Genomic DNA, 15,555 nt, shown 5'->3' on the forward strand with positions numbered 1-15,555 from the left:
GGGGTTGTGGGGAACATCACAAAATTTCCATGCTCCAAATAAAAGTAATGCCAGGTCTCCAAGACCACATGTGCTGGATGAAGTTGACTGTAAGCAGAAGACAATATGGAAAATTTCCATTTGCAGGTGGAAGGGAAGAGCAATTACAGAGAAAAATACACTGGGACAGCCTTTTCTATGAATGAGATGGAGTCAATCAGGAGTACATTGATACCAAAACCTTGACCAACAAGAAGTATCAGGAGGGAGTATGGCATATGAAAAAGGGTAAAGACTTTCAACTCAGACAAACCCCGATTCAAAACCTAGTCCTTCTCCTCAGGCTTCCCTGGTGGCACAGTGGTTGAGAGTCCGCCTGCCAATGCAGGGGACACGGGTTCGTGCCCCGGTCCGGGAAGAGCCCACATGCCACGGAGCGGCTGAGCCCGTGAGCCACGGCCACTGAGGCTGTGCGTCCGGAGCCTGTGCTCCACAACGGGAGAGGCCACAACAGTGAGAGGCCTGCATACCACACACACACACACACACACACACGCACAAAAGTATGTAATTAACCAAAATACTGGTTAAGTATGCAATGAAGAGTATATGGATTGAATTATCATGCTTAATTATAGGCTCTTCTGGGCATGGTCATTAAGAGTCATTCTATCTTTGAAATTGATACTTATTTCATAAATCTCCTCTGTTTTATTCATCTAATCTATTTTGGTGATGACAGGATTATTTTATGTTATCTTTTGTTTTTATCAGATGAGAGTGTATCCAGTATATTTAGATTCTACTTCATTTTTGTGTATGCTTTTTCCTTCAAAATTTAGGGGGAAAAAATCGAGCAAAAGCAGACAGACTGTTCTAGGACATCCCTTTAGAGATGGGTTTCTCTAGATTAAAAAAAGATTGGCTTCTAAATTGGTTAAATTGCTTCTTCTGTACAGTACAGTGACATGCTGTCTTGTTACAGTGGAACATGTGCTCTCATTTCGGACAAGCTGTTCTGTGAAAAAGTTTTATTTAGCCCCCAGAGCCCATCCCCGGATTTGTGGGTGTTACCTCCTTTCCATGTTACCAAGTTTTTTTTTATCATCATTATTGCTTGTGCTCCAATAGCTGCAACACAGTTTAGTAACAACCCTTCTTAAAAAACAAGATGCGTCTGAAAATAGACAGAACAGTTGGCTAGACAGAAAAGATATATCAACAAAAGTAGGTCTGTTGTTTGTCTGTGTTTTGCTCCCTAAATCGCTTCTGAGACAGTTTCACACATATGTAAATGAACAGGAACTGAGTGAGAGTATAATCTAATATAATCCTTATGACCTATCACAAAATTTTATCCTAGTTTATTAAGAAAATCAAATTCTATGAAAACTGATTTGGTTTGGAGAATTTTAAAACGTTTTACTTTTGTTCCAATTAAGGAATTTAATCAAAGGTTTTGGCTGGGTTTGTTTGGTTTTATTTTTCTAATGAGAAAACTTGAGGTTCTGTAAGCAAAGGCACACTTTAATTCAATTCAAGATCAGTAGATGGGTCCAGTTTTTTAATCATAACCTGATTGTATAGCTGATTCAGCTGAGAGGGAGCAGTGGCTTTACTGTGTGTGGTGTTGTTTTTCTCATTCCTCTGTGCATCAAATAAAAATATTAGTCATGCAATATTTACTCTCTGGGCAAAATGACATTTTTCAGCTGCTCAGACTTCCCCAGAATTAGTGGGAATGACCAATATAGAAGAAAGGGGCAAGCCCCTCTAATCACTTCAGTTTTGAGCAGAAACATGACATCGCTTTCAGAGCACTGCTTGGAAGGCACTTGAGAAATAGCCAACCCACCAGCCATTCAACATCTTGTAGTTGGCCGTACTTGACAACGCTTGGGTCAAATGCCTGTAAGAGCACTCTTCTGCAGAAATCAGCATCCTGAGTACAATGATATATTCAGATGTCATCTCTGCTTCCTGATTTTACTTGTCTTGACTCTCCCCCTACAGTGCATACAAATACACCAGTAATATTTTTTAAATGCACATGTGTTTTGCTTTTGTGATATCTCTTTAATTAATCTTGGATAAGCTGTCTTTATGTCTAAAACGTTTTCCATACAGGATTAAACCAGGTTTTACCAAATAATGCTTTATCACTTCCTCCTTCCCTTCACTTAAAATTCTAGAGCAGAACTCTTTAATCTGGGCCCTTGGACCCAGCCTGTAGGAAAAGGCCATGAACCACCTGAAAATGTGCACAAAATTGTGTGTGTGTCTCCATGTGTGCTTTGTCCTGGGAAAAGGAGCATGTCTTTCTTCAGGTTCACAAATGGGTGTATAACTCCCCCAGTTTTAAGAACTACTGTTACCTAGATTTCTTCCCTGTCATTTCTATTAGTTAAGAAATGCTCAGTTCTATCAGATGGCACCTTTGGGTTCTACTGAATACACTTAGTCACCACCTTCCTTTTCCATTATGACTCACTCCTGATCTCATATTTTCTCTTACTTTCTGAATTTTGTACTTTCTCTGTTCCAATTTAAGTAACATGAGAAAGAGAGAGAAAAGAGATATTATATACTAATATAATATCTGCCACTAACAGGGGTTGGCATTTCTTCATGTGGAATCTCATTTAATCCCCTACAACTGTACAAGTTAGATAGTGTCCGTGTTTTTACAAATGAGAAAATGAAGCTCAAAGAAGTTAGTCATTCCCACAGATGGAAGGAAAAGTCCAGATTTAATGGAAGAGTCCAGATTTAAATCTGTGTTTGAATGTGGAGTTTATTCCTTCACAAAGCCTTTCCAGACAGAATAAATGGTCATAGCTTACTAATGGTGTCAGCTTTCATAATGTGTAATTTTCATTTTATTATTATTCTCTATCATCAAAAAATACATTCATTATACTTTGTGCAGAAATCTAGTACAAATTTATAAATGCTCATGTGTTGCTATATTGCATCAGTGTTGTCACATTGTTGCAGAGGGCAAGAACAATTTATATGTTCATTAATTATTTCACTTTTAGAAATAATATTTATTAAACTCTACTATTGTTAGGGGCTTTGTTAAGTTCTGGAATAATGGTTCTAAGTTCTATCTTCACATCAGGTTCTACTAGGGAACTTTTTAAAAATATCAGTGCCTGAACTTGGAACCAGAAATTTTGATTCAGTACATGGAGGTGGCACATAGACAGTGTATTTTTAAAATGCTTTCCCAGCTGTAGTCAGCACTGAGAACTATTGTTCTAGAAGGTGACTTTGCGAAGTCGAGGGACTTTGGTCCCCTAGATCTGCAGCATCAGCATCACATGGGAACCTATTACAAAGGCAAATTCTCAGCCCTTCTCCCCAACCTTCCCATGTGCTGTACCAGAAACTCCAGGGATAGGACCTGGCTGACTCTAACAAGCTCTCTAGATATTTCAGAGGCAAGCTAATGGTTGAGAAACACTTCTCTAGAGACGATAAATGAGACAGAGTACTTGTCACTGAGCATTTCTGTTTGATCTCAAGAAACCCAGTTGTTTCAAATCTGCATTTTAATTACCTAGCACAGTTGCATAATCTATAACTTTAGTTGATAATGACATCATTATTATTACTTAAACAATGTAATGACTTTCCATCTCTTCTTGGGCAGCCATTAAATGAAGTGTTTTAAGGAAATAGTGGTCAATGACTAACATCCCTTAATAAAGGTCTCATGGACCTTATGGGTTAAGCTGAATTGCCATAGTGTTTCATAACACACACACACACACACACACACACACACACACACACAGAATTTTTAAATATAATATTTTAAAGAGAAAATATTTCCAGTAAAGTATTTTAAAGTGGTCTTTGTGTTGTATTTTCATTGTATTATTATTATTAAACTTGTTATTTCCCATCTTTATTAACATAGCTTTATTACAGCTTTATGATAGTATAATTGACATACAATAAAATGCACATATTTGAAGCATTTAATTAGATAAGTTTTGACACATGTATACACCAGTATCGTGAAACAGTTGTAGGGGAGCACCCAATTCCATTATAGGAACCTCATAGTTGTGCAGTTTTCCCCTACCACCCCCAAGCAGCAGAATGAGGTTGTAGAGAAACCTTCCTGAGGAAAACAGGAGCTAAGACCTATAAGGCAACTGATATCAGGTCAGGTGAATAAAATAAAGAAAGGTTGTACAGGATAGAAATAAAGCCCATCAAAAAAAAAAAGAAAAGAAAAGAAAAGAAAAGAAAGAAAGCCCATCTTGCCTATATGAAGTCCAGATTCTTGTGTTGGTTGCTGTTTACTATCATGTAGAGTTGAAAAATACCTATTCAACCCCTTTGTTTCTTAAAATTCCAATTGAGAAATAAGCTTAACAGCTAGTGAAATGGACAACACTGTTACCGAGAGTAGAAATCCCAGGTTCTGTCACTACAGGTAGTTCTTGCATTAGAGTAACCTGTTCAGCTTTGACCACCAATCCACTCTTGAATGTATATTTCTCTGCTGTGTGTGTTATAAAAACAGTTGCATGAAAGTGATGCTTTTGCTTTAGAGCCATGGAATCTAATTCCTTGCCTTGAACTTCCTTTTAACTTTCTTCTTTATCCTGAGCAACTTCGTGTATCCTTAAATGTTCATTCATCATTACGCCCAGGTGCTAATACTGAGACTTTATTTTAGGGGCTTAAATGCTCATTTTTTTTTCCATTTCAGGTTGGCTTCATGAGTTGGGAAAGAGACTGGAATCTCCATACTATGGTAACAATACTTTGGGGGGTCCGTCGATCCGAAGTGCCTATATTGCCGCTCTGTACTTCACACTCAGCAGCCTCACCAGCGTTGGGTTTGGGAATGTCTCTGCTAATACAGATGCAGAAAAGATCTTTTCCATCTGCACCATGCTGATTGGTGGTAAGGAATATTCTTCCTTTAGACCAAGAGAAGGAACAAGTGTCTGCCAAACGGTTGCTGTTATGTTCCCTCTGTCCTAAAACCCAATACAGGATAGATTGGCTTACATTTGGAAGAGTCTAAAAGCACTAATTAGGACATCAGTGACCAACAGTTATATATACATGTAGATTAGCAATGAAAGTCTGGGATGTCAAGAATTCCATGTTCTGACAGAAGAAATAACCATTTACCTGATGTTTGATTATATATATATATATATATATATATATATATATATATATATATATATATATGTTTTTAATAGAAGTACTGTTGATTTACAATTTTGCGTTAGTTTCAGGTGTACAACACAGTGATTCAGTTATATATGTACTTTTTCAGATTTGTTCCCTTATAGTTTATTACCAAATATTGATTATAGTTCCCAGTGCTATACAGTAGGTCCTTGTTGGTTATCTATCTTATATGTAGTGATGTGTATATGTATCTGATGGTTGATTTTGAAAGGGCAGGCACTTTGCTTCCTAGCATGCTATTTACCTTTAGTGTTTGTGAGTTACATGAGTCTGAATCACAGGTATACGTTTGAAATGCCATTTTTGTAGCTCCAAACAGGTGAGGGTTATCAAATTTTATTAATACTACTATAGTAAATTAAGGATGTTTGATAGATAACTTAGTTAAAACAAAAGCAACAAACACCAATAAATAATCATAAATAGTTAACCTTTATTAATCGTGGTTATGTTCCATTCTCTGTGCTGAATGCTTCAGTACAATACCTCAAGCAATTCTGAAGGCAAATTTATGGGTTCCGCACCATTATTATCCCATTTAACAAATAGAGAAGTTATTATGCTATTACGTCTGAGCTTCAAACCCAGCGTCTGTACTCTGCTTTGTATCGCTGGGGTTTGGACTCCGCAAATCTCATTCTTCTTTGCCAGCTGACATCAGTCACTTCTCCCAATAGGGGGCGCCAGAGGGAGACTGGAGGCAGGAGGAGGGGGGAAGGAACTTCCGGGTTCTGATGGGGGCAGTGTACCTTGAGTGGCAGGCCACGTCAGACAGCTGCATGTGGCTCCAACTTCAGCCTGTTCAGGCACTTTCAGAAACAGCCTCATTGAGCTTTCTCAGAGATCCCTGCACCTGCTGGAGGTACCCCCGCATCCAAAGTCAGAGCCCCGACCCCTCGTGGCTTCCATAGCTTCTCCTCTGGGCTCCTCAGCGCTGATAACCCCACTTCTTCTCTTTGTTCATCCAGCTCTGCAGCTATCACACTCACGTGACCTCTATCTAGACTCTCCTTCTGATCATTCAGCACTCCAACACCAGGGAAAACAGTTCTTTATAATAAATTCCCCCAGATGAAATATTTACTTTCATTTCTCTTTTCTGAACCTCCTAACTGACAGGATTGATGCCTTTATTACCCACATTTTTCAGATGACAAATCTAAACCTTGCAGAAATAAAGTAACGTTTTCAATGCCATACAACCAGTAAGTAAAGAGGCAAGTTTGGAACCCAGGTGATTACTTACTTCTGTCGTTAAATACATAAATGGAAACATGTGAATTATAAAGCTGTTCTCATGGAGATGTGGGTGTCTACCTGGATTGAGTAAATATTCTTAAGCCAGAGTTCTATGAGTACTTTCTGCTCCACCGTATTCCCTCAAAAGCTTGTTCTGTCATGTTCTCCTTTTTTTAAATTTAATTTTTGTTCTATATTAAAGTACAGGTGGTTTACAATGTTGTGTTCATTGCAGATGTACAGCTAACTGATTCAGTTATACATCTACATATATCCATTCTTTTTCAGATTCTTTCCCCATATAGGTTATTACAGAATATTGAGTAGAGCTCCCTGTGCTATACAGTAGGTCCTGGTTGATTATCTATTTTATATATAGTAGTGTGTGTATGTTAATTGAGATTATCATGTTTTCTTAATGACCTTAGTCCCAGATATCACTTTGAGGTTTGAACCTTAATATAGAAGATGGTTTCTACCAACTTCCTTGCATAGATGTGAACTGATTTTGTGGGACTTCAAGCAATGAGTCATCCAGCCTACCATGAAACCAGAGCAGCATAAAGGCAATCTTCCCTCAAGGATTTTAGGATCACCTTGGAAGAAATATGTGGAAAGAGTTTTAACAATACCAGGCAGTAAATGTTAAGTGCCAAATCAGTTAGGAAATTGAGAAGCAGTGAGAAACGGGGCCAGGGATTGGGAAAATTTCTTGGAAAGGCAGAGTTGCTGAGGTAGCATGCTGGGACTGCAGCACTTGGAAGAGGTTTTTGGCCGATGTAGAGCAGTAACAGCCTAGGGAGCAGAGAACAGGAATTCTCGTTTTCTAAAGAGCTGCAATGTGCCAATCCCGTGGTGGTGATTTTATACCCAGTATTATGGCTTATATAATTGCTGCTCTCCTTGATGGCCCATCTTTCAGCCTAGCAGAATGACAAGCATTTTGTAAACAGACACAGTCTATATTTATTTAATATTTGCCCATGTTTCTTCTACTCCTGATGGAAATTTTTGGAAATGCTCAAATGCTCAAGGCTTAACCCACTAATTTGACATTGGAAGAATACGTTAGCTAATTGAGCTTCTTTCCTGTTGATTCACTAACTATAGTGTAAGTGGTCCTGAATCAGAAATTGTTAAGGATATTATTATTCCCTGCTATTCATTGTGAGTAGAAGCTAAGCTGGTCACAAAGCCAAAAGATATGGGAAATAATCAGATAATGCCACTTTGTTAGTTGGTAAATATTTATTGAGCAAATTATCCTGGTGCAAAACCAGCACTCATTTGGAAATGGCATTAAAGCATTTAGGTGACTTGAGCAGCACTTAGGAAACCATTGGTTTTGAATGGCAAATGGCATCTGAGTAACTCAGATTTATTAATTAAAGCTTCACAAATCTGTGTCTGTGGGAAATAACTCTATTATTGTGACAATTAGCCTAGGCTAAGAGAAATGATGCCTTCATTTTTAATATTTCCTAGTTAACAAATTACTGGCATAATTTTGAGAACTAATCATAAGAGTTCACAATATTGAACACTTTGCTCATTTAATTCTCATAACACTATGAATTAGAGGTTATTAACATCCCAATTTAATATAAGGCAGCAGAAGTTTAGTGAGTTTAAATGCCCGGATTCACTAAGACCTAGAAAACTTACTGTAAAATATCCATTTCATTATATACTGCAAATTGATTTTATTTTTTAATTTTTATAAATATGTACAAATAATTTATTTTTTAATTTAAAGTATGTATTACCATGGAATCAATGTTAAGTTATCTTATTAGGAATCCCCACACAAGGCCGATGAAATTGCTAATGACAGAGATGCAATAATTACTACAAAAGTGGGTAGGAGTGGTATTAAATGTTGCAGGTGAGTGTAAGAACCCCAGATAATTATCCAGGGCAGAGGCGCTCACAAGCTGAGTGAGTAGGAGGAGGGGGAAGGGAAATCTTCCACGTGAGCATCTGTAATTAACGAGTGTGCACACCACTGATTTATGGGAAACATATTTAAAACTATCAAAGAGATTAAGCAAAAGTAATGAAAAAAATATCCATACCTAGACAAATCTGTATAAACTTTGAGAACATGCAAAACAAAGAAGGAATCCTAAAAGCTACAAACAACTATTAGAATTAATAAGTGAACTTAGTAAGGCTTATGGATATAAAGTCAATATGCAAAAATCAGTTGTATTTCTATATATTAGTAACAAACAATATAATATTTTTAAAATTATAAAAACATCAAATAAACTGGAATAAATGTTTTAAAATGTGCAATACTGGGACTTCCCTGGCAGTCCAGTGCCTAAGACTTTACCTTCCAATGCAGGTGGTGCAGGTTCAATCCCTGGTTGGGGAGCTAAGATCCCACATGCCTCGCAGCCAAAAAACCAAAACATAAAACAGAAGCAATATTGTAACAAATTCAATAAAGACTTAAAAAAATGGTCCACATCAAAAAAAATTTTTTAATGTGCAATACTATTACACAGAAAAGAATAAAACATTAGAAAATAGTTTAAAATAATGGAAGGATATACAATGGTGATGGTTTTAAGACTTAGTATTGTAAACATACCAGTTTTATTCAAATTAGCCTAAAGAGTCAATGCAGTCTCAATTTAAAAAACCCAGTAGATGTGTGTTTGTCTGTATATATGTGCCTCTGAAAATTGGCAAGATGTTTCTAAAAATTAGAGGAACTGCAGAACTAAAATGATTGTAAGCAAGCATAAAGAAGAACAAAATTGGAATATTTATGCTGCAGATATCATGATGTGTAATAAAGTCACAGAAATTAAGAAAGTATGGTGTTGGCTCAGGAATAGATAAATAGGCCAATGGAATTGAAGAGAGTTCAGAAACCTGCCCATAAACACATGACATAAATAAACACATTTATTTATGACATTGGTGATACTGTAACACAAGGGGGAGAAGATGATACTTTCAATAAATGGTGCTGAGTCAAATATATATAAATATACTGTTAAAAAACAACCTTGACCCCTCTTAAAACTAAGTTGAAATTAATTCCAGATGGATTTTGATCTAATTGTGTAAGGGAAAAAAATAAAGCTTCTAAAAGCTAACATAAGAAAGTATTTTCATGACCTTGGATTTGGCAAAGATTTCTTAAGCATGACTCAAAAAGTGCTATCCATAAAGGAAAGATTGATAAATTGAACTTCAGAACTTCTGTTTATCAAAAGACATCATTAAGAACGTGAAGCAGCAAGCCACAAGATAGAAGATATTTGCAAACATGTATCTGACAAAAGACTCTTATCTATTATATATAAAGAACTCTATCAAATCACTAAGAGCAGAGAACTAAAAAACGCATTAAAATTTTTAAAAAGCACTTCAAAAATAGATTTTCTTACCTGAATAGACAATAAACTTATTTAAAAAAAAAGGTGCTCAACATCATTCATGTAGGATATGCAAATTAAGATCAAAATTAGATAACATTTGCATTCAGCAGAATGGTATACTTAAAAACACTAATAACCCTAAGTGTTTGAGAGGAAAAAGACCATCTTGACTTCTCCTATACTGTTGATGTGTGAGTTGGTACAAGAGTCTTGTCAGTATTTACCAAGTTTGAACATATCTGTATTTTGTGCCTCAACAATTCCATTTGTGAGTGTATATCCAACAAAAAATCATATATATTCACATCAAAAGACATAACGTGGAAACATTACTGCAAAAATTTCAAAGTGGAAATGCTCACTAATAGGAGAATAAATAAGTGAATTATGAAATAATTATTCAACAAAGTATCATACAGTAATGAGAATGAATGAACTGTTATGTTACCACATGGATAAATCTTACAAACCCAATGATGAGCAGAGAGGACAGACACAAATAAGTATGCACTGTACGATTTTGTTTAAAGAAGTTTCAAAAGGTAGGCAAAACTTATTGACTGCAGTATAACTCATAGCTGCAGTTACCTTTGGTGAGGGTGCTGGTTGATGACTGTGTGGGACACCAGGGAGCCCTGGGTGATAATATCACGTTTATTCATCTGGAGGTGATTCCATGGATCTGTTCACTTTGAGAAATGAACTATACATTTACTATTGGTGTAATCTTCTCAATGTGTGTCTTTGATACTAATTTTAGTTTGTAAAATTATAATAGATGAGCAAAAAATAATAATATAACTATCAGGTGTGGGATGAGAAAGTGGATAGCAGTGAGCTGAGTTCTCACTTTTCATGTCAAGTTGCTTTTTATGTTTTGTCTTAATATGATAAGTCAAGCAGTAGAAGTGAAATCTCATGATCTAAAATATTGGTGATAATCAGAAGAAGACCTAAAAGAAATAATTTTGAAAGTTTGCCTTTGGGGAGTGGGATGGGGATGATGGGAAGGGCTTGGGACTGAACTGTTGCTAAATTTTCTAAGCTACTTGCTTATGATTATAAAACTTTTTAAAGAAATTATCAAACTGCCAGAGGTTCATTTTGGTTCCATAAATATTTATGGCACACTAAAATTATGCCAGGCACTGTGCTAGATGCTAGGGAAACAAAGATGACTAAGATAAGATGCTTTCCTTCGAGGAGTTCACAGTTGAGTAATGGAAATAGGTACTCAGGCAGATGATGTTCTTTCTTTTTCCATTTTAACTTTTCCTATTATAATGTGCATTTCGAAAGAACTGGAAAATCTACATAAAAATAAAATTACATGTAATCCCATCACCAAAGGATATTCTTTTCAGTCTTTTCATACATTTATTCCCCTATTTTCTAAGAGATTTATATCAACTACACATATCATTTTTGTCACCAAACAAAATATATTGAGAACATTTTCCCATGTCTTTTAAAATTCCTCTCTCATATTTATTAATGGCTGCCTGATGAGTGAGCCCCCAGTGTTGGGACCATCAGCTCAGCCTCAGAGGTTAGATTGCTTTCTAATGAAGAGGACTCATCACTCAGGACATGTCTAGTTTAAATGAGGCATTGTTGCCATGGAAGAAGTAGAGTGAAACTCTTAACAGCCAAGGCTTTCCTTGGGTCCTCTTATCCTATATATACTACCCTGATGTGATTTTATTGGACCCACAAATTTGCTGTTTTTAAGGTGTCTTTACACTGCCATTTCAATTCATCATTTAGAAAATTGTTCTCACTCTCTGTTCTCCCTGCCATCTGCCACTCACAATCCAGTGTACTTATAGCAAGGACTGGACAATTCCAGGGCAATAAGTAGGTGAGAAAGAGGAGTAGGGCAGCTAAGATTACCCGAAGCCTGAGCTCTGGTCTCCTTTTATAGCAAGAGAGCACAGTCCCTCTGCAGACGCTGAAGGCACTGCAAAGTAATTGACTAAAGAAATCAGAAATGATGATCTTAGGACAGCAAGGTTGCCCAAAATCCAAAGAAAGGGGTGGTGGGGAGGGAGAGAGAGAGAGAGGAGGGGAAGGAAGGAGGAGGGAAAAAGAGGGGGAAGGAAAGGAAAGATAAAGAAAAAAGGGAAAGAGAAAGCCAGGCAACCTATAAGAATGCATTTTCATTTGAGGTCTATTTATTTTCATGCCAGATCCTGAGGGTTGAGCCTCCTCTGAAAACCTGATATTAACATAATCTTTTACAAAATACATTCTATACAAAACTCCTCCGCAAAGAAAAAGAACCTCCCACAGACTCAGCAGTAGGCCTAGCATGCTACTTTAAGAATTATATACATCAAATTTGCTAGGAATAAAAAGGAAAAGTGAAGGATAATTTCCAGACTGACCTGGATATAGAAGTTCTTCAGTCAAAGTTTCATAGTAGATGGAATGATTTGGCCTGACAGTCACAAACATGCTTCGCCAGTGTGAAAATGATAACCAGTGACAGAGAGGCAATAACAACTTTGGAAAACTGAAAAACTACGAGATCTAGGGTTGTATTTTTTGAACTACTTAAATTAGAAGTATTTTCCTATGCTGAAATGAGACTTTGAAATTATGATGACTCAGACATAGACTAGGGCTTTCCAACAACACTTATGAATGCTACAATGAATCCAGTAATTCATTTTATTGATGATGTACAATTAGGATGCTAAATGATCTGAACATATTACTTCTCTTACCTTAAGTGCTTTACACACATTATAATTAAGCAAAGTTAAAATCATACACTTAATTAAGGAAAGCAGTGTTAAAATAAATGAAATAAAATTGTTCTCAGTACTCAGTTTAAACTCCATATATGATTATTACTACGTACTTTCTACAGATGGTGGGGCTTCCAATCACTGAGCCCATAAGTATATTAACAGAGCCTGAAATCAGTGTTTAATTCCTTGGAATTGGAGCAGAATCAGTTCTTTTCTTCGCTGAGTGTTTATCGTAAATAGAGGTCTCCCCTTCCAAATAAAATATTTAAGCGGCAGAACAGTTGTGCTTCTAAAACCATACAGAAGAATGAGCCTCTACTTAGAACCTGCCAATAAGTATTCAACGTTTAGTTGTTAAGCAATATGTGTTTTTCTTGGTATATTTTTAACCCTTTGGAAGACATTTCATTTTTGAACATTTAGGAAGAATCTGCACCTATGTGTGCTTGCATGTAGCAGGCATTTCTTCAATATTTTTTTAATTTCCTCCATCAAGAAGTTATTTCCACAAAGAACTACTCAATTATTTGACAGGTTGCTGGAAAGCCTTAAATCTGGGTTCCTCCCGCATATTTTACACCACTGAGCATCCTGGAAATTCATAGCACTTTTCACTTTCATGGGAAAAATTAACATAAATTGAGCACCCACACACAATTAAAGGCACTTTAAAACATTTTAACTCTTTAAATCCTGAAATAACTCTATGAGTAAGGTACTGTTATACCCATTTACATATAAGGGAACCACGCAAGGGAATTACATGTCTCACCTGGTTTACAAAATTAGAAGTGGTAAAGCCAGAATTTAAATCTAGTGGTGTCTGATTCCGAAGTCCATATTTCCTCTGCAACATTATATTGCCTCCTGTATATAGACCCTAAGTTTAACCCTATTCTAGTAACTTCTCCAAAATATTGAGGCCTTCTTTATTATGGGGTGACTTTATTGGCATAGTGACCGTATTTTCCATAGAGAAATGATGATGTATAACCTGATAAAGAATTTTAACTCCAGTGTTAGATTAGGCTGAAATTAGTATGACAAAAGTTGATAATTTCTGGTAAATGTAACCGAAAGAAAGAATTCGGGTTGGGGTTATCTTGAAATATTCAGGAGGATGGATGTAGCAACAGGTTGACACATTTGCACTAATTATCAATTCTGGTGCTAAGAAACTTTTAACATAGTTCGTTGGATGTTGAGATTTGGGCACAGGGACGTTTATGATAAGTCTTAATAGACAAACTAGAAATGTTTAGTCTTTTTTTTTTAACTAAAAACCACTGAAACCAGTGATTTCACCCAACCCCTGAGCTTCCTACCTCCTTGCCAGTCCCATGGGGATCAGGGCTGAAATCTGAATATCACAGAGAGTTGATCTGTCCGTAAGTGTGGGCACACCTGGGTCTTTCTCTTTCCCAGTTTCACAAACCCAGGTGGGTCCAAGGCCTTCTCGGGCTTCTTGCTGGTGTCTGCTAGGCCATTCCTGTTGTTTGACCAGCAACTACTGTTTAGTGCCCTCACATCTTTTCTGACTTTGAGATACTTGACCACTCCCCACAGCAGGTGATTCCTTGGGAAGTGAAGTCCCTCTGCTCACTCACTCTATGTTTTTCCAGGAGAAAATCCATCCCTAGTCCCCATCCACTCTGGAATTCTGGTGAACAAAGCCTTCTCTCTCATTACACTCTGGTGGTGCTTTTGAGAGGGGAAGACTGACCAAGAAATCTCATTGAAACAGGAGTCACATGTTCGTGTACCACGTGGCTCTTCTCAGAAAGGTGGCGAGGACTCTAAGCAGAATACCTGAACTCTTTGTTTCTTGAATGGTCTCAGAATTCCTAATATCTATGTCCCTTAAAATTAAAGTGACTAGAGAGTTGGGGTGGTGTTATCTTGGCTTCAGCTTGCCCAGGAAATCCTCAATTACATTTCTAACACCTTTTTCCATACATTTATTAATAGAAATGTGTCCTATTTAATATCCTAAAACTAATTTTAAATGATGGCTTTGGGGAAGAGACTAATATTCTCATAAAGGCTAACCAGATTTTTATTATAGACTTACTTTTGAAACGTATTTGTTATTATAATAAAAATAACTATTAAACCCTAACTTGATAGCTTATTCTATGAAATTATTAAAACCATTTCATCATACCTACACAGTTATACCCAACAATTAAAATAATACAGATGTGAATAGAGTACAAAAATCAAAGTTTGTCATAGCCAGGATGGCGGCTAACAGATTAAGTGTGGGTCAAAGTGGTCTATTGTTCTTATTACTGAGTATTTTTTAAAGGTATTTTTACTCTGATCAAGTCACATGGAATCAAAATGACTACATCAGGATGCACCCTGTGGCACCGCGGCTGCAGCAAAAAGCCTGTTTCAAAATAGCTGTGTCAACGTAGCCAGCTACGTGTACTCTGCTGATTCAGGATATATAGACTGTACATTTATACATAAGGAGGAAGCCCCTCTGTCCTATTTTTCTCTCATTGTATGCCATGTTGTTTTCTCTAGCCTTGATGCATGCCCTGGTGTTTGGAAACGTGACGGCGATCATACAGAGGATGTATTCCAGGTGGTCCCTCTATCACACTAGAACCAAGGATCTGAAGGACTTCATACGTGTCCATCACCTGCCCCAACAGCTCAAGCAGAGGATGCTTGAATATTTCCAAACAACCTGGTCAGTCAACAATGGAATAGATTCCAATGAGGTAATGTGCATTTCTCATGTTGACGTTTTCAGGCAGAAAGCACGTATTCTAAGGTAAAAGCAAAGTGCTCTAATGCAGGTCTCCAAAGGGAAATACACACCTACCACCTTCTTTATCTCTTTATTTTTAATTTCTCATGAGCTCAATACATCTTCTTTCATCTGCTCTGACTTATGTTTTTACAATGTCACTTTGGATTGGCCTGTGTTTTACAGTAACTTG

General features: G+C 36.9%; 1 protein-coding gene across 1 annotated transcript in view; it reads left to right on the forward strand.

Moving 5' to 3' along the window:
- The window catches only part of KCNH8 (potassium voltage-gated channel subfamily H member 8), a 348,245-nt gene that overhangs the window by 256,539 nt on the left and 76,151 nt on the right, over nt 1-15,555 (forward strand). Inside the window, exons 8-9 of the mRNA XM_060100168.1 lie at nt 4,712-4,909; nt 15,134-15,333. Coding sequence (XP_059956151.1) covers nt 4,712-4,909; nt 15,134-15,333 — 398 coding nt within the window. The remainder of the gene's footprint in view (nt 1-4,711; nt 4,910-15,133; nt 15,334-15,555) is intronic.

Source organism: Mesoplodon densirostris, chromosome 5 (genome assembly GCF_025265405.1).
Source record: "Mesoplodon densirostris isolate mMesDen1 chromosome 5, mMesDen1 primary haplotype, whole genome shotgun sequence".
Lineage (NCBI taxonomy): Eukaryota > Metazoa > Chordata > Mammalia > Artiodactyla > Ziphiidae > Mesoplodon > Mesoplodon densirostris.